Here is a 23,572-nt window from a genome sequence, read left to right as displayed (position 1 = left end):
TGGGAGTGGCTGCCTGGACCAACACCCCTAGAAGGAGGATGGAGTCCAAACAGGTGCCAGGCACAGACCCAGGAAGGCAGAAAGGCAAATCCCAGGGGAATTTAAATCTTACTTTATTGCCAGCTGAGTCCTGTCTCTGTCCTGACACCCATCACTGAGACTCCACTCCCTGCAGTGGTGAGGGTCAAGTACTCCATGGACGTGGGGGAAAATGAGGATCACATCTTCCAAAGCATAAGTAGTAACCACGTCTTGGGGTCTATGTACTCGATGAAATGATTGCCCTTCACCACTAAGGCAAAAACTGGCAACTACGGTGCTTCCTAGGCTCAACTACGATTCACCGTACTGAGCCCATTGTTTTATTTGATTGAAAGTATCAAAAGGATCCTCAAAAATCCTGTACATAGACTTGAGAACAAAAAATAAAGGTTAGCAGGGCTGGAGGTGTGGCTCAAACAGTAGAGTGCCTGCCTGCCAAGTGCAAAACCCCGAGTTCAAACCCAGATACTGCTAGGTGCTGGTGGCTCACGCCTGTAATCCTAACTCAGGAGGCAGGGATCAGGATTGTGGTTCGAAGCGAGCCCAGGCAAGTAGCTCTTAAGACCCTATCTCGAAAAAACCCTTCACAAAAAAGGGTTAATGGACTGGCTCAAGGTGACGGCCCTGAGATCAAACACCAGTACTGCAAAACAAAACAGCAAAAAACCTTGTTCTACAGGAAAAAAAAGGATAAATACCATGCTGCACCTGCACAGTCTGGGGCTGACAGCAGAGCGGCTCCCCTATGGACAGTGTCCACAGTGTGTCTTGCACATGCTGAGTGAGCCCAATGCCCGCCTGCACTTCACTGCTACCACTGACACGAAGGCCACTGTGCAGGCAGCACTGATGCTAAATTTCTTTTTCAGATGCATCACAAAATGTCCCACAACCAAGGGCATCAGCTCTCAACAACAGTCAGCAACAATGATGCATGGAAGGAAACTGAGGCACAGAGTTCCCCATGGGGCACAGGGTTGCTGGGCCAAGTCCATAAGCCTGGCTGTGGAGCCCATGACTCCTGCCCTGTGAGCCAGCATCAGCCCAGATGCGTCTGACAGATGAGCTGTCTGGCCACATTGCCACTGCCAGGTCAGAGGAGGTGGTGAGTGGGCTCCACTGGCCACAAGCTTGCGCCCCAGCAGCGGGGACTGATCTGTTAGAGTACCAAACAGTGGGGTTCACACTTGGACTCCCATGGCCTCTTCAAGTAATACTGCAGGTGCTTCTGACCACACAGCTAAAGGGTGGTAAGTGGTGAAAACGAGACATGCATGGAAGACAGCATTCTTATGGGTTACTCACAATGACTAGGGCCATGAAAGTGTGTCAGGAAATGTCATAGGTCAGTGAGGCCGAGCAGCACTTGCTCTCCTCCAATGTGAGTCTTGCCTGTGTGGGCAAAGGTCCTCTCATCCATGGACCTCAGATGAAGCTCACATCACTGGATGCAGGAGAGAGGGCCAGAAAGCCCTGCCCTCCCTGAACAAGTGCAGTGTGCAGGGAGAAGATATGACCAGGGCCCTTTTGCCTGAGTGGGGACAAGTTCCCTCCACTCTTGTGTGGGAAGCACCCTACCATGTCCTGTGTTTGCTTAGGCAGCAGGGAGCAGCAGGTTAGGTGCTAACATACAGCCAAAGCCCTGATTGACACTGTAGTCAGAGTTCACAACCATCAGAATTTAATTTTATTTTTATAAAGACAGGGTCTTGCTATATTGCCTAGGCTGGCCTTGAACTCCTAGGCTCAAGGAATCTTGCCTCAACCTCCCTATTAGCTGGAAGCACAGGTGCATGCCACCATCTTCAGTCTCAAAGCTGTTAAAGAGAAACTGAAAAGCAGACTCAGGCTCCAGGTAGCTGTTCACTCTAGGCCTCTTGCAAGGCCCACCACCTTCCACCAGGGCTGTCCTGAGCAGTGAGCTCAGCCACATGTGGTACCTGAACATGGCTCATGGCGAAGGAACAGAATTCTATTCACTTTAGCTGGGTGCCAGTGGCTCACACCTGTAATTTTACCTACTCCAGAGGCAGAAATTAGGAGGATCGTGGTTCAAGGTCAACCTGGGCAAATAGTTTGTAAGATCCTATCTTGAAAATGCACAACACAAAAGAGGGCTAGTGGAGTAGCTCAAGTGATAGAGCACCTGCCTAGCATGTGTGAGGCCCTGAGTTCAAACCCCAGTACTGCAGGGGGGAAAAAAAAATTCAGTTTAACTTTAACATAAATAGCCAAGAGTGATAGGTGGCTTAAATACTGGACAGTGCACATCTCAAAAAATTACTTCAAATGTAAACACTACTTCTAGCTTAACCAAAAAGGTTCCTGACTGCCCTAATTTAAACTGCACCTGTATGGTAAGTTGAAGAAAAAGTAGATAGTCATCTATAAATTCAGACCGTGCCCTCCCACCTCTTGGTTGGGTTCCTAGGTATCTGGCTCTGCACCTAGGGTTGTTTGAGAGGTGAGCAGCTGAATCAGAGCTACCTTTTCAGGAGGAATTTCAATATTCCAGCAAAAGTGACCAAGCCAAGCCACGACTGGTGTGGGCTGTAGGGCTAAGTATAATCTGGGAGAAAACAGGAACCCCTGGAAAAACAGTCATTTACAGAAGTACAAAAACTGACTGCCTACCACTTCAGGAACCTTGGCAAGTAATATTGATCAGTTCTTTTATCATGAGGAACTATTTGGCAACAAATGAGCACATGAATTAGCAATAGTGTTTCCTGCTGTAACCAAATGAATCACTCAAAAGTAGATTAACATGTACTTGAAAATACAATGCAGTTTTATCTGAGAGGCCACAGCACGTTACTATAAAGTGTGTGATGTTAATCTTGACTGGACTAAGAACCACCTAGGAGATTGTAAAGCACGGCTCTGGATGTGATTGTGAGGGGTTTTCCGGAGAGGACTGACTAAGTGGGAGATCCACCTTGAATGTGGGCAGGACCATTCATAGGCTGGAGGGCCAGATGGAAGGGGAAAAGCAGGCATTTATTCTCTCACTGACATCCAGGGTGTGACTGCTTTGCTCTTCCATACCCTCCCTGCCAAGATGGACCGAAACCTCAGAATGTGTGGCTGAAATCACCTCGCTTTTAAACAGTTTGATTCAGGTTACTCATCACGGTGGGAAAACTAACACAAACACACACGGTAAACCTACAATGCCCAGCCCTCCTACCACTTCCCATTTCTGCTGCTCCTGATCAAGGCTGACTTTCTGGGCTGGCCTGCCTTCAGGTGGGCAGGCTGTTCTATCTGCCATGCTGATTTGGCATGCTAGGCTCCATGCTGGCTCTCACCACCATTCTGGTTTTGCTTCAGGACTCGGCTCAGGACCCCCAAGGTCCAAGTCCACATGCTCTCTCCTATTCATTGCCTGACTATGGGGCTGGCCTCCTGTGTAGATGCTGCCTGCAAACACAGCATCCTATCGTGTCACTGGTTCACAACCAGCTTCACACTCCCTCAGTACCTGGCCAGACAGAAGCTCAGCAAACAGGTTGATCTTTGTTCCCATTTCCTCTTCAAACTCTTGTTGGACTCATAAATGTGGCTTTAAAGGAATGGTTTGGAATTATGGCTGGCCTGTGCCCCTGGGCCTCTCATCGTGTCCTATGCCAGAGCAAACTGTGGTTCAAAACCACTGCCTGGCCTCTGCCCATCAGCTGCTGGTACTGAAGGGGGCTGCACAGCAGGGAAAAACAGCTGGCAGTTTTTTTGCTCAAAGGGGCAAAACAACATGAAGCAAATTACCTAGCAACACTTCTGAGTACAACGTATGAATGAGAGCAGGCGCTACTTTCCACCCACCCACCAGACTGACAAGATGGCCAATGACTGGTGTGGACAGGGGCAGGAGGAAGTAGTTGTTTTCATCCCAGGAAGGCAAACAAAATTGCCAGAATCCTTTCAGAGGCAAATCTGGCAATGTCTCAAATTAAGAAAGCAACCCTACAGTCAGGGAAACACTCATGAAGTACAGCATGAAAACTTGGGAACCCAACACTCCCAACAGAGGGCAGAGCTGACAGGGCGACTATGACAAAATTCTTTAGTCAATAGACATCTTCACAGTGCCTAGAACACGCCACACATCATTTTAAGCACAGACATGGAAAGTTCTCTACTGCATGTGAAGAAGCAAGATGTCAATATTTTAAATCTGTACATTAAATCCAAGTCAGTTTTCATGACAGTACTGGGATTTGAACCGGGGGCTCTGCACTTGCTAAGCAGGTTTCCATTGCTTGAGCCACACCTCCAGTCCTCTCCATAGATAAACAGGTATATTTTCCCCCTCAAGATTACATGGAAACAAAATGTGGTCCCAGACACACAATGAAATATTATTTGGCCTCAAGAAGGGAATTAATTCTGACATAGGCTACAACATGAGGACGTTATGCTGGGTAAAATAAGTCAGATCCAAGTCAGATCTACACTGTAGATCCCACCTGTGTAAGGTCCCCAGAGTCATCAAATCCACAGAGACAGACAGCAGAATGGTGGACTGGAGGCTGAGCAGTTACTGTTTAACAGAGACAGAAGCTCAGTTTGGGGAGATGAAACAGTTCTGTGGATGGGTGGTGGTCACACAGCACGGCAATACAGATGTGCTTAACGCACTGAACTCTATACTTGAAGAGGTTCAACCAGTGAACTATGCTATGAATATCTTACCATGGGTATTAAGAAAAAAGAATATAAGAAGACCTTTCTTCAGTAAAAACAGTAAGGTTCCTGCCCAGAAGGCAAATCAATGTAGGCCTTCTGAGTGTGCCTTTATGCTGTCTCTGGACACCTACTCACCCCACAGAGCCCAGCCACCCTGGTCTTAGCTCTGATGGACATGGGGTACTGACTCTTCCCTAGTCTTCTATTCCTCTCCTGGGGCACAAGGTGGCCACCCCTGATCCTGACCCAAGTTTTTCGGGATTCTATAAGAACTCCGTATCTATGTGGCTAGCCAGTTCAAATGTGCCAAAATTGGTGAGCAAAATGCACATTAGGATATTTGGTAAAGTCAAAGGCAGTCTATTCCCAGAAATTTCCTGAGACTAAAAGTATTTTTGAGTTTGACTCTCCTTTATGGCAATTGCCAATTTATTTGTAAGATTTTTAAATTTTAAAGCAATTAACAGTATCTGTCACCATCTGCTACTACCATTACATTTCTGTTGCCACTGCATAACAGCTATCATCTGTTAAGTATACACACATATGCAGGGAGATGGTCCCAGGGACTTTAACACTCATGACCATGGATTACAGATTTAACAAAGCCTGGACACAGGAAAGGAGATGTCCTGTGAAAGACAGACTGAGCCAGCCCCAGGCATGCGTGTAGGAAAGCAATCTGGCAGCTGTGATGAGGCCTCCAGTAGGGTGGGGATTCTGTGGGCTGATGACTCTAGCTGTGACTGAGATTCTACTAAAACACAACTGCATCAGAACACACAGATGCAATCATGCAACGTAACCGGCTAAGTGTTTATCGCAGATGTCTCTTGATGGACCCCTTTATTCATTGCACAAATGACAGCAGAACAATAAAGGGCATTAAACTCACCCCACCATGCATTCCAACCCAGTAACAGTTCCTTGCTTCCTTAAGGTTTCTCCCTTCCTTGCTATAGGCATAATTTTTATAGCTGCAATCACAAAGCAGACATTTTACGCTCTGCTTCTCCCCTGGCCTTGCTGAAGCCCTTCCCCTGCGGTGCTCTTGGTCCCCTGTTGCTGAAGAGGTCTTCTTAGAGCTGGGGACGACCAAAGGCCTTTCTGCATCTGCCAGCCCGGCTGGAACCAGGGACCTGCAGATGGCCGTCTCTGTGGACTGCTTTCCCAGAGCTCAACAAACTGACTCTCACAGCTATTTCCAGTCTGGTTCAGCTTGGTTTCTTAGGACTTCAGACTGACTCCTGATAGAGAGCTGACACGGCCTTCAGCAGGATGCTTAATTCTGAATGTAGAGTGCTGCCTTGCACAGAAAAATAAATCAGCCAAGTGGCTACGGGCAGAGAATTTGTTTGGGATATTGGTCTTGCCAATGTCACCGTAATTAAAGTAAAAGGATGAAGGACCTGTTCTATGTTACAGGGAAAACCCAGGCACAAAAGGCAGTTGGGGACACCTGGAAAAGTGTGGCTGTGAGCGGGTTGGAAACAATATGGTGTTGGTGACCAGCTTCTATGACAGGCACCCACCTGACTCCTAGGAGATGGCCCTTGGCTGTGGGAGACTCATGCTAGAGAGCTTAGGACAGCTGCCACCACATCTGCAAATAACTTTCAAATGGTTCAGGGAGAAAAAGAGAAAGGGAGCTACAATGCACATGGCAGGTGAGCCTCTGTGACCAGGTCTCTGCTATTATTTCAGTTTTTCTCAAGGTGTGAAACTTTTCGAAAAAGGAAGTTCCTGAAGCTATTACTTTTTAAGACAGAGATTTAGACTGAGAAAGACTTGTAACTGACTGTTTCAACTGCTCTTAGGAAACATCAAGCTACAACTTTCTGGCACTACTGTGGGTTTGCCACCCAGTTGTGTCGGCATGCTGATACAAAGACATCTCTCCCTCAGGCTGGAGGCTTCACAGCTGAGGAGTCCACACCCATGCTTTTATCTACCAGGCTCCCCAACACAGATGAGTACTTTCTTCCACATACCTCTACACTGAAAGGACTCTCCTCAAGCTTTCCAACTTCTGCTTCTGGCACAGGATTTTTTAAGGTTTGTAAAAATAAAGCTGCTTTCCTTTTACGTTCAGCCTGAAGCTGCTTCTCCTTTGATTCCTTGGACGCCTGGGCCAGCTTCTCCCGAGCAGCAGCTGCAAGGCGGTCCTCCAGCTTTTGCTTTGCTAAAGGAATAACAGAACAAGTGGAGTCTAGAGCAGCAGCATTTTATCTTGCTATCTTAATTCTCACAAGCACCGAAAAGCCCATACGATGCTGTCATTTAAAAAAAAATGAGTATGATACAAATTTCAGAATAGGCGACAAATGGGACGAACCAAATCTTGAGAGAATTAGTTTACAATGCCTTTTGGGGAGGGGCACTTTACTTTCAGAGTCAGGCTGATGGGACTGAGCGCTACTGGGAGCTGGGCTAATGATAATGGAACCTCAAGGATGGCTCGCATATGCACGCATCCAAACACTCCTCGCAGGCAATGGACGCTCTATGAAACTGTCTTATTCCAAATGACCTGACAAACTGCTGAGCTCATGCACAGGGAGTGCAGATTTGAACACACGTGCATGAACACAAGGGTGCTTAGGCAGAGCAGTTGTAGTCCAGGGAAAGTTCTTGACATGAAGGTACACTGCAGCTGGAAGTTACCTTTTATCAGTGTTGCTTGATCTGCTTGTGTATACACAGAAAAAGCAATTTAAGAAAACCAGTTAGAACAGATAAAAGCACAAACACATTCATTAAAATTAGCTGCCTTCATGCAGAATGTAAGTTACTGAGGTCAGGGCAGATACTCCCCAAATGCTGATGGCTATGTTCAGGGCATGCATGAGCACAAGCCAGGGCTGAGAAATCTGTTCGGTATGCATCAGCTCTAAGGACGGATTCTGCTGTGAGCAGCCTCAGGAAAGGGCACCTCCCAGTTTGGAGCATTAACCAGAGGTGGGAGTCCAGGCTGGGAGTCTCACCCTGGGGCTGTTGTCAAAATGCAAAGTGCGCCTCCATTAGAGTTATCCGCTTGGTGCATTAAGCTGCTCCAAGAGTCACCAAGAGCACTGCATCCGAGCTAAGGAGTAGCACCCAATGCTCTGCAGAGGGCATTTCAAATGCTCAGACACACTGTGGGTCTTCCACAAGGTCCAGATTCTAGTGTGTAGTCTTAGCAATTCCTGGCTTAGCAGATAAATCTTATATTTATGTCTTTTCTTTCTTTCGAGAACTTTAAAAGCTATCGACAAACCTTGCTTTGCTTCTAGCTCCTCCTGTGTAAGCTGGGGCTTCTTCTCCTCCACAACCACACAGGGAGGGGCTGCGGCTGGGCTGCTGTTGGCTGCGCTGCTAGAGCTCTCCTGGCACTCTTTGCTTTCTTCATCATCTTCACTGTCATCGTCTAGCTTAACTCGATTTTTTTCCAGGGGAAGTAGATCATTTTCTTTGGCTTTGATTGCAAAGCTTATTGGAGCAAATGAAGCTATCAGGAAAAGGTGAGAAGTGCGACACACTTTAGGGAACAGGATGCAGAAAGCAGACACCACCACAGGCCCTACCACCCACATGAGCACTGGTGGGTGGGAAGGCAGCACCTGCTACATCTCTAGCTCTACAGGTGGGAGGGACATCCACAGGGTCAGAGGGGTCCTGTTTAAATGCCCCCTGAAGGGCACAAGGCTGAGGGTGTGCCCCTCATCCATGTCCAGCACTGTAGCTCACTGTGAGAACTGCAGGCAAGATAAGGCACCAGGGCCTTCCAGGGGTGCTGACATCTTGCGGCTGCCACAGCAGAACACTTGCTGAGTGCCATTTTAAACCTAAAGTTTAAAATGACCTATAGTTTTTAAATGATCAATTCTTGTCATTTTTCTTTTAAAAAAGTTTTCCAAGCTTGACATGTAGCTGAATTTGTGTAAGTAGGCATATGATATGACTCCACTATAAAATGGCCTCTTAAAAACAAATCCCAACTACTTAAAATAGCCTTTTCTTAGGGCTGAAGAATGGCTTAAGTGGTAGAGTGTCTGCCTAGTAAGTGAGAGGACTGGAGTTCAAACTGCAGTACCGTCAACAAAGGCAGACTCCTGGAGGGCTACGACTTACCACAGTGACCTCAGCAGTGCAATGCCCCCAGGTTCTCCCCACTTTAGACTACTATGGCTCAAACCCCTGGTGATGTGAAATAGACATGAAGCCTGTGCCCTCCCAGATCTCACCATCTTGGGCCACAGAGCACTTCCAAGCGCTGGAAGAGCAGAATTCCCTAAGTCCCACTGGAAGGCAGAACTGGCCTGCTGCACCCAGTGCTTCTCAGGACGCTAAATGTGTGCTTGAGGATGGGCCTATGCTCTAAAAGCCTTTGTCTTTTAGAGGCACATACTAAGGTGTCTATGGGCGAAATGCCACACGATGAAAATTCACTGCAAAATACCCTAAGAGTGACCAAACAGCACAAACATATTCATGATGTTCGCAGTGGTCCATGCCTGTAATCCCAGCAACTCGGGAGACAGAGGTTGGGAGGGGTGTGGTTAGAGGCCAGGTCAGGTGAAAAGACAGTGAGATATCATCTCCACCAACAAGTCGGCAGTGGCGGTTCATGCCTGTGGTCCTAGCTACTGGAAAGCATAGGTAGGAAGACTGTCGTCTCAGGTCAGTCTCAATCAAAAACTTGAGAGCATATAACTAAAGGGGAAAAAAGGGTGGGTTGTGGTTCAAGTGGAGCAGCACCTGTGTGAAGCGTGGGATCGGGCTGTTGCTGTGCTACATGGTGCTTATGGTCATGCTTAAAGACTGCCGTCAGGAAAGAACCTAACAGAAGAAACCCTGCACTGTCTGCCGCGATACGGTCCCTCTAGCAAACACAAACCAAGGAGCACTTTAAAAGCAGAGAAAACTTCACATAAAACATTAATGACATCATATAAGGGGCTAGACTAAAACACACATCATTTCCCTCAAACAACAAAAGGAAGCAACTGACCAGAAGGACATTACAATGAAAGTCCCTGGTGCACCTCCTATCAGCACTCAACATGTGGTAGACGGTTTACAGTTAGCACCTCCCCATGCCAAATACACAGTTGAAAAGTATGGCTACCCAATGTGAGTGGAGGGAAGAAGAGCTGCCTGACCTGTGCCCTACACATTTTGCCCCCCTTGCCTAGGGCTGACAGCCTATGAGACAGAGCCCACTGGATGTCCATCCTACATACAAGGAAAAAGCACAAGGCTCAAGTACCTCTCTCAAGGTAAGCTCAAAGGGGCTAGGATTATTTAAACACATAAACATAGCTTCTTGTTTTTTATTTTTTTGGAGGTGCTGGGGTTTGAACTTAGGGCCTCATGCTTGCTAGGCAGGCCCTCTACCACTTGAGCCACTCCGCCAGTCCTTTTGTTGGATACTTTTAAGATAGAGTCTTGTGAACTATTTGCCTGGGGCTGGCTTTGAAGCACGATCCTCCTGACCTCTGCCTCCTGAGTAGCTAGGATTACAGGCGTGAGCAACCGGAGTCTGGATAAACAGAGCTTCTGCCTCAATCTTTTATGTACATCACAACACCTGGAAAGTTCTTCTTACATCCTTTGGCGAATAGTTTCCCACTGCACTATGAATAAAGCCCAAATTCCTTCAAATTGGTCAAGGCCCTCCATGACTTGGGCCACTTCTGCCCTTCCATGCTGTACTGAAGCCAGAAGAGCCCTAGCCGGCTGCACTGCCTGTTCCTTCCCCCTGCACATCCAGACTCTTCAAAAAATGTGTTGAGCAGTGCCATCTAAGATAGGCTGTGCTTAATCTGTGTGCTGCACCCCACTCACATGGTCCCCTGGCCGTGGTTATGATCTGCTCACCACCAGCTGAGGGAAGCAGGGAGCGGACACGGGGGGACGTGCATTTCCAAGCACGTGACCTGGCCCAGAGCAGTGAGCTCCAAGTGAATACCCCTTTTATCTTGACTAGGTCCCTTCCACTCACCTCTAACTTCTAAAGTTAAGACCTGGATCTCTGGGGAGAATTGTGAAAACATGAAGGAGCAAAATGAAAGGTCGACTGCAAGTCAGACATGAGCATAATCAGTGGGTTATTTTCTAGGCCTGTGCGTGTGCACACAGACACGAGGCCACTCCTTAGTTTTATAGCTTCCTATTTCATTTCATAAGTAGTATCTTTCCACATAAACAATGTGGACACAGCACAAATATCATCTAAAAAAATGGCAAAAGTACTTCTCAGTATGGACATTCCAACATACTTTAAATCCCCCATGTCTGCCTCCAACTTATTTTTAGAATACTCCTTTTTTTTTGGTGGGACTGGCGTTTGAGCTCAGGTCTTTGCACACACTAAGCAGACACTCTACTGTGTGAGCCACACCCTCCAGTCCATTTTTGCTCTCTGGTTATTCTGAAGATGGGGTCTTGGGAACTATTTGCCCAGGTTGGCCTTGAACCATGATCCTCCCAATCTCAGCCTCCCAAGTAGCTAGGATTACAGGCGTGAACCAAGCAGCCTGGCTGAGTCTTACTTTTTTCAAAGCTCTTTTTGTCCCAGCTTCAATTATAATACTAAAGAAGCTTCATCACAGAAATTTCAGGAAATGCTGGTTCTTTCTCAGCATCCACTGCAATAAACATGAGAAGTCTCTGCTCTGCTGATTCAATACAACAGGAGAGGGAGCTGTGACACACTGGGGCTCCTGGCCTCCATCACTACCTGAGCACTCCTGCCTCTCAGGGGTTGCAGAGCTGTGGGCTTCATTGGTCTCCAATGTACCTACTGTGTGGAGCAGCGGTACTGATGGGGGCATTCTGTTTCTTGAGGGTGAGTTGACCTATGTCTTGGCCTCCTGCCTGGTCCCAGAAGAAGGAAGTTCAACCAGTATTTCAAAAATTATTTCAGGTCTACAGATCTGTTAGTTTCCTGTCTCTTCTTGAGACAATTTCAGCATGTTTTCTTCAGAAGTAGTATTTTTCAGTGACTCGGCTTGTGTGTGCATTAAACACACTTGCACCTTCATCATGTTCGTGCCGAGTACCTGCATTAGTCTTTTGGTACTGACCAAGCACAATGTACTTCACTGGTCTTTCTGCACAGCATGCTCACTAACCTCTGCTGTAACTTTATATAATCCTCAGATGCATTGTTTAGTTTGCTCCTAGGTTCTTTTTGCTTTGATTTCTGAGACAGGATCTTGCCATGTAGCCCAGGCTGGCACTGAACTCTTCATCCTCCTGACTCAGCCTGCTGAGTGCTGGGATTATAGGCATAGCCACTATGCCTTGGTTTTCTTCCTATGTTCTTTTTCTTTCTTTTTTGGTGCTGGGGGCTGAATTCAGGGCCTTAAGCATGCTAAGCATACACTGGATGGTAACCCCAGCTTACTTTCTAGGGTGACTTCAATGCTTACCTTGTTTTTATTTTATGTTTAGCATCCTAAAGATATAAGACTATGCTATGAGTTTTTCTCTGAATACTGCTTTATTGGATTTTTTTTTTTCCAGTAGTGCTGATGATCTGGGGATTGAATGCAGGGCCTCATGCACACTAGGCAAGCATTGTTCTGCTGAACTACATCCCCAGCCCTAATAACTTCTGATAAGTAATATTCTCATTGTCCTTACTTTGGTAGACTCGTGATTTCAGAGTGCTGACTGTAAGCTTTTCTGCTGCAGCTTGCGGCTATGCCTTACTCAACAGCACTCAGCATTGCAGAGAAGGTGACACACTGACCTGTTTCCCCCTCAGAGACAGATGCCTATTTTCCTACCTGGTTGCATCTTCTTCAACATTGATCCTTTTTCCTTTGAGATCTTAGAGAACTTCTTGAGGTGTCTTCTCGTCCAACTGACCTTCAGTGCTTTCATTATGTTTTAAAACCCAGACATTTATAAAAAGTCTTCCGCAGATATAGGATCATCAGCTGTACTTATTTTATAATATTCTTGATTTTGTGGAATACAAATCAGAGATGAAAGGACCTGTCCTGTTACTTCAGAGACATCATAGGCTCAAGCTTATCTGTGTTTCCTTTTGAGCCTCTTCTTGCTAGGGCTATTACTTTCCTGTCCTGGTCCTGATAGACGGGCAGGCCATGCTCTTCTAAGCAGTTGGGATAAGTTTTATTTAAACATTTCAGGTCAGGCTCAGATGGACACAGAAGGGAATTCTGCATGTGTGGCTTCATCTGGCAGGTCACGGGCAGCCTTAGGGGACATGGGCAGCTACAGTGGCTAGGCCTGGAGTTCCTCTTCTATGACTCCCCTAGGATCACTGCCTGAGTCCCGGGTGGTGTTCTTTCCTCCCCTCTGACATGGGGCCAGCCCCCCCCCCCCCAATCTGGCTTCTAGAGTAGTAGCCATTGCTACCCTCTGTCTCGTCTTTGCCTTTGCCTAGTTCAATGAGAGCTGAAGGTGGCCAGGAAGCGTGAGGGATGAAATGTGCGTGCTCAGGTGATTTTTTAAACAGCAACTTCCTAGCAACATCTGGTTGGCTCTGAATGACCACCATTCCCATCAGAAAGGCTTCCCCAAAAAAGCTAGGCACTCCTGCGGCAAAGTGCTGTCTGCTTCCACCCAGCCCTTTCCTACTGTGGCTTCTTCCTCTCAAGAGAAGCTTTGTTGCAGCTCCCCTCCAGTCCATCATGCCACCAAAAGCCTTATAGTCCCTCTGCCTTAATCTCCTCACAAAGCCACCAGCTACATAAAGGCATCCCCTAGTGACCCCAGGGCCACAGAGCCTCACAAGCTGGCCAGTGCCTCTCCAGATTGTGTCCAGGCCACTGTCCACCCGAGCCATTCACACCACCTGCCATCTCAGGGGAGTTATACAGCCAGCACACACCACGGAGGTGTCCCTCTGTCTTTGGGGACCCTGCTCACCTCTCAACACCCAGTGGTTTGACATCCTTTTCTGCACAAAGCCTCGCTCCCTCCCAGCAGAGGAACTAGCCCTTCTACATGCTCTGCCACACGGGCTCTGCTGGCAGCTTGGGCTATGTGTCTTCCTCCTGTCTTTATTACACTAGCCATTTGCACATGTTTGCCCTGTGAAACCCAAGCCTCTTTCCAGGAGCAGAGCAAGCTGACTAAAAGGGAGCCTTGCGGAGGTGTTCAAGGGACCCACTTTGACAAAGAAGTAAGATGAACTCCACTGTGCAACAGTTTGCATGTAACACAGTTTCACAGGCTAGAGGCATGGCTCAGGGCTAGAGCACTTGCCTAGCATGTGTGAAAGCCCTGGGTGTGATCCCCAGGAACATGCACAAAACCCCCGAAAACAATGAAGCACAGCTTCAGAAGTCTGAGGACCACTGAAGTATTATTTGAAAATTCATAACACACTTTCACTGAATGGTTCAGGAACAGGCTGTTTAGCAAATGGGTCTCTAGGTCTAACTACCCTGAAGAATCCCAATGCTGAATTGAAAAGTATGCTTAAATGAGCAAGTTCTAGTACAGCCACATAAGAGAGGAGCCAACCCCTCCCTGCCCTATGGCTGAGGTACCTACTTCCTGTGACTGACAATTCTCTTGCTAGTTTAGGCTAGTCCAGGCTTCACCTGGACAGCGCACCTTTCACCAGCTTCCCGTCCGCCGCGCTCTTACTGGATGCTGCCTCCTTCTTCCCGCCTGAGCCACTTCTTCCTCCTGCCTCAGTCATATCCTCAGGCACACCGTCCTCCCCAATGTCACTCGTCTTTTCAGCAGTGGATTCTGCAGGGGCCTCTTCTGGCACCAACCCAGCCTGGAGAGACAGATGTCACCATGCACTGTCACATGAAGAATTACATAGGATTTGCCAAAAGAGCACATTTCATCAGACAATAGCATTTCTACATTTCAAACTCAAACTTGCTGCTTTCTGACACAACAGACTCCCTACTCTGGACGAACACTGAACTTTTAAGGTGTTGCTCTGTCCTGTGCACTAGTCTTCCTTTTTTCTGGAGCCTGATTTCTAAGAATACTTTTAGGATACTAAGCTACTTCCACTGCCTAGAGATGAGTCAATTTTCTTCAGTCTGAGCAATCTGAGGCAAAGGTCTCAAGAAATGTACTGTTAACAGGGCCTTCATCACTTCTCTCCCAAAATAAGCTTGAAAAGAATGTCAGGGTTGGGGACACAGCTCAGAGGTAGAGGGCAGAGTGCATGTGTAAGGCCCCCGAGTTTGATCCTGAGAGAGAGAGAGAGAGAGAGAGAGAGTGTGTGTGTGTGTGTGTGTGGCAGCAGCACTCTTCTTAGCTAGATGTAATGGCACCTGTCTATAACCCAGCATTTGGGGGGTGGGGGCAGGAAAATTATGAGAGCAAGGCCAGCCTGGGTTACATAGTGAGAGATCCTGTCTCAAAAAAAACACCAAAAACAACAACAAAAAAACCAAAAAACCAAACCAAACAAAAATGAATGTTGGGTGTCCATGTCACAAGATGGAGGAGAGGCAGGAAAAAGGACAAGGACAAGACAAAATGCTTCCCATGGTGAAGAGAACCGTCATGGAGGCTGTGTAAGGAGGGCAAGGCACCAGTGTTCAGAACACAGCTCCAGCATGCAGAGCAGGAGGCAAACCTTTCTGGTTCACCTGTTCAGGTCTATGTCAACAAACACACTACACAGTTCTCATTGGAAGTACTTAAAAAGCAGTAACCAGCCAAAGCATACAATGCAATTAGAAACAGAAGCTTTACGGTTTGGAATATGCTGGACAAATTGGCATTAACGTACTGTGTGTGAGTAGATGGTTTCCACAGATGTAAAGCAAGTTTCACCTCTGAGAGGGAAAAGTTGAGACAGCATATGATGAACACACACAAGCACAGGCTGACAAAGCCTTTCATGCACACTGCACCCCCTACCATCAGACTGTACCTGTGCACCATCGCCCCCTTCCTTCTGAAGGAAGAACTGCTTCTTAAACTCGTAGTAGGCATTGTACTGGTGCCAGGGCTGTAGGAACTCAAATCTGTGAATACAGAAAAAACCAAGTCACTCCACACAAGACACAGTGGTACAGTAGCAATGTGTGACTCCAGTGAGTACTTCCTGTGAGCCACACTGCCTGACACTGATGTGACTGACTAGTTGTTCCAGTAACACTACAAATGGCTTCAGTCACAACCTGCCCACTGCACACACAACGGAGACTGAGGCACAGTGGCCTGTCTTGGGCCACACCCTTCACACTTCAGTGCAGCCTTGTCCTTTATGCTTATCAACAGAGGCAAGGCACACGGTCTGATTTTAAAGAGGAACACTGAAGAGATCTCCAGGTAGAAGCATCTTAGGAAGCTGTAGCACTTTTATTCCAAAGTGAACAAAACTTCCCCAACTTTTTTTTTTTTTTTTTGCAAGGCCTCAGGCATTCAAAGCAAGCACTCTGCCACTGAGCCAATCTCAACCCAATGTTTAAAATTCTTCATCTCACCTCTGATCGTTCTTGGCACGAACGCTGGTCTCAAACTTAAGGCCGTTCCTGGCGACATATTCCGCCAGCTTGTCAATCACAGGCTGAATGTCAGGGGGTGGGGGGATGATGGCAGCCACGGGAGCAAGCGCACTGTGGAGGACAGCCTGGTGAGCAGCCTTGCACGCAGTGCAGCACCAGGCTCTACACTGGGCTCAAGGCCACGTAAACACAGAGTTGCAGACAACACACGAGGGAGGCTCTTGGTCTGCAGATGATGTGGCCCCAAAACTAATGAAGCAGGGCCCAAAGTGTCACTGTCAACAGTGACAGGGACCTACTGAAGAACTTTACTTTTCCTCCTAATTAGCATTTCCCTCCAACCATGAGATAATCCTCACAATCAAGAAGTCACGAGCCAGTATTTTTGTCACATTAAAAAATAGCCAGCCAGCTCGAGTCAACATCCTTCACTTCACGTTTGACTTCCTCAGAAATGTTTTGTGGGTTTTCCTGCAGTGCTGGGGAAGAACCCAAGGCCTCCCACACACTAGGCAGATGTGCTGCCACCAAGCTACATCCCTATGACCAGAAAGAGGGTCATTTTTGTAGAAGATCTGGGTATTTGGTCGAAATTTCCCAAAAACTAGTGCTGGATGTTGAGATATCTACACCAAGGGCCCTGGAGAGGGTGCCAAACACTCCTGCAGTCCATCTCGTCACTGGCTAGGTGGCCTCCTGCCAGGTATCATCTGCACAGCCGGGAAGAGCCTCAGGAGTGCCAGCATCACCCTGGCCAACTGAGTGAAACCCAAGTGTTTTGCCAACAGCTGCAGTCTCACCTCAAAGGGATTCAGCCTACTACTGTCCATCCAGAGTGCTTATATACTGTACAAAAGCAGGCCCCAGAGGTCAGAGGAAGGTGTGGGACACTACATCCAGTCACATTTACTAAGGACTAAGTCACACTGCTAGCATCATCACCATCATTATTATTTTTAAAGTCTAGTTATGTAGCCAGGCTGACCTCAAACTCATGATCCTCCTGCCTCAGCCTACTGAGTACTGAGATTTCAGGCATGCTCCACCATGTCCAGCTTTTTAAGAGCTTTTATATTATGATGATTTCAACTTTGTAACCTTGAGATCACTTGTGTATGCAAGCTACTAAGGCCCCAAACTGAGAGCACGAGTGTACTGCAGTCAGCGGCATGCTGAGCAGGAAGCACACACACCTTGTGGTTGTGGTGGTGGCGGTCACCCCGCTGCTTGTTTCGACTGTGGTTGCGGGGGGCGGTGGTGTGGTCCCAGGTGGTGGTGGGGCAGTGGCTGTCACTCCAGGGGAGCTGGCTGCGGTTGCCCCGGCGGGAAGGCTGCTGTAGTAGGTAGCCACGTCAATCCCCGGAGGGGGCGGCGCCAGGCAGTAGGTGCCGTCTGGCAGCATGTAGTAGCTGTAGTACATGGCCGCCACGGCCGCTGCAAGACAGCAGATCGGAGTGAGGGAGGCGGTGACTGGCCAGACACCAGCAGCAAGAACTAGACCCCTAGGAAATGCACCTCAAGCCCACGTCCAGCCACACTATTTCTGTATTTTTTTGATGCCCCAGACAGAATATAGACCTGGACAATGCCGAGACACACACAGGACAGTGGAGGGTGGGCGGGCCTGCGGACACAGGAAGCAAGCAAGCGTGGACTCTCCCTAGGCAAGTTCGTGTTCTATCTGTGGAATATGTGCACGGAAAAGGCTCTCTTTCCCAGCCACCCAGGAAGCCCACATGCACATGGCATGTGAGGGAGCTCCCTGGCATCCCCTGCTCTGAGGCCAACTCCACGTTCTCTGGAATGTCCCTTTTCCACTTAAATGTTCACTTCAGAAACTGTCTGTCCACAAAGCTGGTGCTCTCTGTCCCCACTGCACCCCATCCACAGAGGCACTGAATTCATTTCAGAGGTCTGGTGGCCTCCACGGCTGCTTTATTATTGGCAGCAATGAGCAACAGCTTCCTCCATACTTTGTGCACAAAAGAAACACTGCTTAGCAGCTCATTGTGTTAAAATTGGTAGTCTGCAAAGTTATCACCTTCTTTTTGGAATGCATTCAAAGCCAGCACAAACCACACAAGTCCAATGCTGTGACTGAGGGTTTTAACTTTTACCCCTATTGCAAGGTGAACAGGGATCCTGGCTACATAGGGATTTAATTTCCTCTTCATTAGGGGATGGCAAAAAGATCTTTCCCAGGAAGGAATTTTCATTTTCACTAGGTTCACTTGAACACAGTAACAATGTTAAACAAACAGGCATAACTTTACACTGAGCATAGTTTCCGGCCACACATGCAGTGCACTTGGGGCAGACCACCACAGAGGTCTGTTAACATTCTCAGTGGGAGCAGGTGACAGACTTTCTGATTCAGCCTGGGAAGACTGTCACCCCCAGGTGCTGCTGGCAGTCACAGCTGTTAACATCTCACTTTTTATAAGGCACACACACATGAACTCCCAGTGTCACGTCACCATGTTACACACCAGGCCCTGGTACATTTCAGAATGGGGCATGTAGCTCAGTGCACTCTCAACCTCATCTTCTCACAGGAGCACCCAAAACCATCTCTGCAGACTACAAGATGAGACCAAACCATGGCTGTGAGCAGGGAGGAGGCTGACAGAGGGACAGGCTACTGTGAGGGTAGAGATCTTGTCCTTGTCACCTCTATGACCCTAGCACTGAGCACAAAGTATTTGTTAGACAAAGTTAATATGATGGTTCAAATACAGGCTTTTACTTTCAAAATGAAGTGTTCGGATCCCAGCATATGCTTCTGTAAGACATCATCCTTGAAGGAATGGAATTCCACTACCTATCAACTTCCCCAAACATTAAGTTGCTATGGATCTTCCTTCTTAGTCCTGGGCAAAGATGCCACTGAAGAGGGGTAACCCTGTACCCCAGGGAAGAGATTCTACCACTGACCAACAACTGCAGGTTCCATGCCTCACTTCTCAGTGGGAAGGGTGAAATCCCGGTCCTGCCTCGACCAGTCAAGACTCTTGCTTAAGAAACCACAGCATATTTTAAATTGCAGTCACAAGAAAGACATCTGAAGTCATAAAAACAAAACAGTCTGAAATTAAGTTTCAACTATTATGCAGTTCCAACCTAATACATTCTTTATGTAACAGAAGTGAGTATAATGCTTTCAAATTGAGCATCATTCCTTTGAAAGTATCCCCACTGTCAGTCAGTGTGAGCTAAGTCTCCAGCTTGTCAAGATAAGGGAGCATTAAAACTCATCAGTGCTATCAAGATGGCACACTCACCTTAGAACCTCTCCTTTATAAACCACTAAAAATGCAAGACAAACAAAACTCACAAACACCAGGCTATTGAAAAAAAAGACAAACTCTAAACCCAAAACACGTCTGGGGACAAGGCCAAGGCACCTAGTTCCCTGACTTGATGGTAAGCCCAAGACCCAGGCCCAGGAGCTATGCACAGAAGAGGGGGAACTAAGAAGGTGCCAGAGCGGAGCCTTAGTACAGCTCCTGCGAGGAGGCAGTCAGCTGCCCTCTGCCCCTCTGTGTGTTGCCCACATGCTCTGATGCTTTCCAAACAGACTTCAACCACATCCTGCAAAGGGTGCCTGGACATCACCGTAGTCTCAAAAGGACCTCAGAAGTGAGGGATGTGCCACCTGGTGAGAGACAGCAGGAGCTGTGCATCCTGATACTGCTGGTGGCCAACATACTGATGCTGCAGTCAGATTCAGATCAAATTTCTCCCCACTGCTTTTGGGTTGCTGCTCCTAGATTCTCGATTTGCAGAATGTCAGAGATGGGAAGATTTTAGGAAGAAGGTTGGATCTGCTCCTTCACTGAGAGCAGCCTGAGAGTTAGGCTTCTTGACAATCCTCTGGCTGCTGGCCCAACCTTGTACCCTTAAGCCTCTTTGACTTTTGGGTCCTGCCACACAAGCAGCATACAGCTCCCCTCATTGTTGCTTCTGTCATTGGCACATGCACTCAGCATCTGTCTGCCCCGAAGCCTCTCTTAGGTTTATCTCACCCTCTTCTCTTTCGTGAAGCCTCGCAGCCCAGGTTCTGTGCATATACCCTGTGGCAATTTTCTGCAATGCTAGGACTGCTGGCACAGCTACTTCCTTAAGACCTCCATGTCTTAAAAACAAAATCTCAGCAGCTTTTGGCATACAGCAGGTACTCAAGAGGCCCTTGTGAGTGGATCCAAGGCCTGTGCTGGGCTAAAACACTGTGCTGAGGCCATGAAGCCAGTGCTGGTGTGGTCCATGACTGCTGTGGGGGCTCCTTGGACATGCGTTCCTGCAGCAGTGAAATCTATAGCTCCAGAGCCTTTAAGCAGACCACACTGACCCAGGACACAGATTCCCATGCAGCAATTTTTTTTTCGTGGTACTGTGGACTGAACTCAGGACCTTGACTTGCTAAGCTAGCACTATACCACATCAGCCACATACCCATCCAACTTTTTTTTTTATAATTTTTATTTTTTTATTATTCATATGTGCATACAATGCTTGGGTCATTTCTCCCCTCCCCCACCCCCGCCACCCACTCCACCCCCTCCTTCCCGCCCCGCCCCCCTCGATACCTGGCAGAAACTTTTTTGCCCTTATCTCTAATTTTGTTGAAGAGAGAGTATAAGCAATAATAGGAAGGAACAAGGGGTTTTGCTAGTCATACAACTCTTAACACCAGATCCTCAGAATCACTGACTACATCAAGGTAATAATAAAGGTGAAACTCACCAATGGAAGTCAGGGTAGGCAAAGTCATATGTAGGCCACAAGCCAGCTGCAAGGTGCATGTGCCCAGCATCAGGGTGCTTCCAGTGCTCTTTACCGTGAAGCTGCTACCACAGAAAATGCCTTGCTAGATCTGCTGCTGTCCTCGGGATTTTATATTGAACTTTTCAAGAGAGGACTGGGTCCCTTACATTGCCCAGGTTGGCTCCAAATCTCAGGCTCATGTGATCGCGCCACCTCAGCCTTCGTGTTTGGAGTAGCTAACTCTGCAGATGCATGCCCCATGCTTGGCCATGACCGGGTCAAGTTGATTTGATGTGATGCCATTCTAATAAACATATTTTGCCAGCACCGCAAAAACTTACTACAAATGAACTCAGAGAGAAATTCCAAGTGCCTCTACTCTCTAAAAGTACAGGGGTACAGAAAAATGAAGCTACCAACAGCAGGAGGTGCTCAGAAGCTTCTTTTCCAACTACACTTGGGCTCTGAAATGCACAGAGTGACACAAGGTCAGATCACAGAAATCTACCCAGGGATTTTCCAAAGCCCCCTCTATTCGACCAGCTTCTTATAGCCAGTTGGAGTTTGCTTTTCTTACAAGCCAGCTCAGAGGGAATGAACAACCTGTTTGTATTAAGGATAAGCATAGCTTTCCAGAGTTCTATGCAGGAAAACGCACATGTATCTTCTCATCCAGAGGCCGCAGGTCTGACCCTTTCCTGAGCCATGTATCTCCAAGCCACGCCCCTCAGCCTCCTTTCCTGATCTCTAATCATCTGGGCGACACTCATCCTGAGTCTTTTCTGAATTCAATGGTTTTAAATTTAATTTACTCTGATGACTGCAGAATTCTTATCTCCAACCCTAAGCTGCACCTGTCTATAATTAGCCACTCAGCACTCCCACTAGGACAGCTGTGCAGAACTGTCCTGGGTTTTCTTCCATACCCTCTTTCCCCCAAGTCCATGTAGAACATGTTGTGCTTCCATTCAACCTGGAGTCCGAGATCTTACGGTCCCCACGGCTGAGACCTCTGCCTTGCAGTCCTACCTGCTCTGTTCCAGTGCAAACGCATGTCACTCCTCTGCCATGAATCCTTTCTCAATCAAATTTCTTGTCTGAGAGGGTCCTCCCACAAGATTCCACACCTACTTTTCCCACCTCCCTCTCTATTCCATTCAGGGCCTAGGCGAGAAGTGTCCCCTAAAGCTCATCATGCACTCCTTCAGGTCCCTGCTCACAGGCGGCCTAGCCTCCCTGGTCTTATGACATCAACATTGCTGACCTAATCAGGACTCCACCCCCTTATCACAACCACCTGTGTCCATTACACTTAGTCCACAGCAGTCCCCTTATCTGTGGGGGTGCATTCCAGGACCCCAGGAAACATGTGACATTATAAATATTGAATCCTATATAGGCTACATTTATTCCTGTAAGTACTTACCTGTGAGAGTCTAAACTTATAAAGGAGGCACGGTAGGAGATTAATAAAAACAAATAATAAAACAAAACAATGATAATAATATACTGTAATAAAAGTTACATCAATGTGGTCTCTCAGAGTACCTCGCTTTGTGTGTTCTGTGCTCATCTTTCTTCTTGTGGAGCTATGAGATGACGCAATGCCTGTGGGATGAGTGAGTGGGATTGAGCATTAGGCTACTGATGTGTAAGGGTTATCTGAACACCAGCTCTGTGAGCCTGTAATAGTATATCAGACAACCAGGATGGTTAGTAAGTGACTAACGGGCAGGTAGGGTACGCAGCATGGATCCACTGGACAAAGGGACGACGTTCTATGGGACAGTATGTGATTTTATCATGCAACTCACAATGGTGCATAATTTAAAACTTATGAATTGTTTACCTCTGGAATTTTCCATTTAATATTTTCAGACTGTGGGTCCCATGGAACGTGAAACTGCAGATGAGAGGGGTGCTGCTGTTATTCACTTTTTACTGTTCTGCTCTCTAGAATGTCAGTTCTACATGGAAGAACTTTGTTCATGTATTCCTTGCCCAGCACAGGCATGGTGCAAATTGTTCAGTGAATGTAGCAGTTATATGAGAAAGAGGCATCTATCACATAATCCAAGGCCAACTACTTACTCAGTCTAAGGGTAGAATTAAGGCATTCTCAGATATTCATGGATTAAAATAAGACTGTGTCTTCCTATGTACCCTTTCCTGGCAAGTTATTACAGGATGTACCCCAGCAAAATATAGGAGCAAGCAAATAAAAATCCCAAAGAGGAAGATCACAGGAGCTAACACAGTAGCTCCACAGAGAAGCCACAGGAAAGCACAGCTGAGAACACAGCCCCACACTGATCAGGTTGATGAGGAAATAGCCATAAATGCACCAATCCACAGGTGCACAGACAACGATGGACATTCATATTCTTCTTTTTTTGAGACAAGGTCTTGCTACATAGCCCAGGCTGGCCTCAAACTCATGATCTTCCTGCCTCAGTCTCTTGAGTGCTGGAATTATAGACAGGCACTACCATGTCCAGCCTCAAAGGTATTCTGAAACTATGGAAAGTCACAGGAGTAAAATTCTGCCCTCGATCCCACAATGACCTTGAATTTCCCATGTTCCTTCCTACCCTCTGTCCACACAATGACTTCTAAAGAAGCAGTGGCCA

General features: G+C 47.4%; 1 protein-coding gene and 1 non-coding gene across 9 annotated transcripts in view; one reads left to right on the top strand and one right to left on the bottom strand.

Annotated features, from left to right (window-relative positions):
• The window catches only part of Sfswap (splicing factor SWAP), a 71,621-nt gene that overhangs the window by 18,675 nt on the left and 29,374 nt on the right, over positions 1 to 23,572 (bottom strand). For 7 of the 8 annotated variants that reach the window (XM_020181231.2, XM_020181233.2, XM_074060683.1 and 4 more), the window contains 6 exons: positions 17,372 to 17,612; positions 16,158 to 16,289; positions 15,602 to 15,695; positions 14,308 to 14,479; positions 7,985 to 8,215; positions 6,720 to 6,910 (listed from right to left, as the gene is read on the bottom strand). In XM_020181231.2, coding sequence (XP_020036820.1) covers positions 6,720 to 6,910; positions 7,985 to 8,215; positions 14,308 to 14,479; positions 15,602 to 15,695; positions 16,158 to 16,289; positions 17,372 to 17,612 — 1,061 coding nt within the window. The remainder of the gene's footprint in view (positions 1 to 6,719; positions 6,911 to 7,984; positions 8,216 to 14,307; positions 14,480 to 15,601; positions 15,696 to 16,157; positions 16,290 to 17,371; positions 17,613 to 23,572) is intronic. The other variant, XM_020181232.2, reaches the window with a different exon arrangement.
• Positions 3,615 to 3,748, top strand: LOC141419096 (small nucleolar RNA SNORA42/SNORA80 family). The gene has a single exon (XR_012443760.1). It is a non-coding gene; the product is annotated as a small nucleolar RNA SNORA42/SNORA80 family (small nucleolar RNA).

This window comes from Castor canadensis, chromosome 18 (assembly GCF_047511655.1).
Source record: "Castor canadensis chromosome 18, mCasCan1.hap1v2, whole genome shotgun sequence".
Lineage (NCBI taxonomy): Eukaryota > Metazoa > Chordata > Mammalia > Rodentia > Castoridae > Castor > Castor canadensis.
Note: the sequence above shows the minus strand (reverse complement) of the source record. Positions and strands in the feature narration are given on the sequence as shown.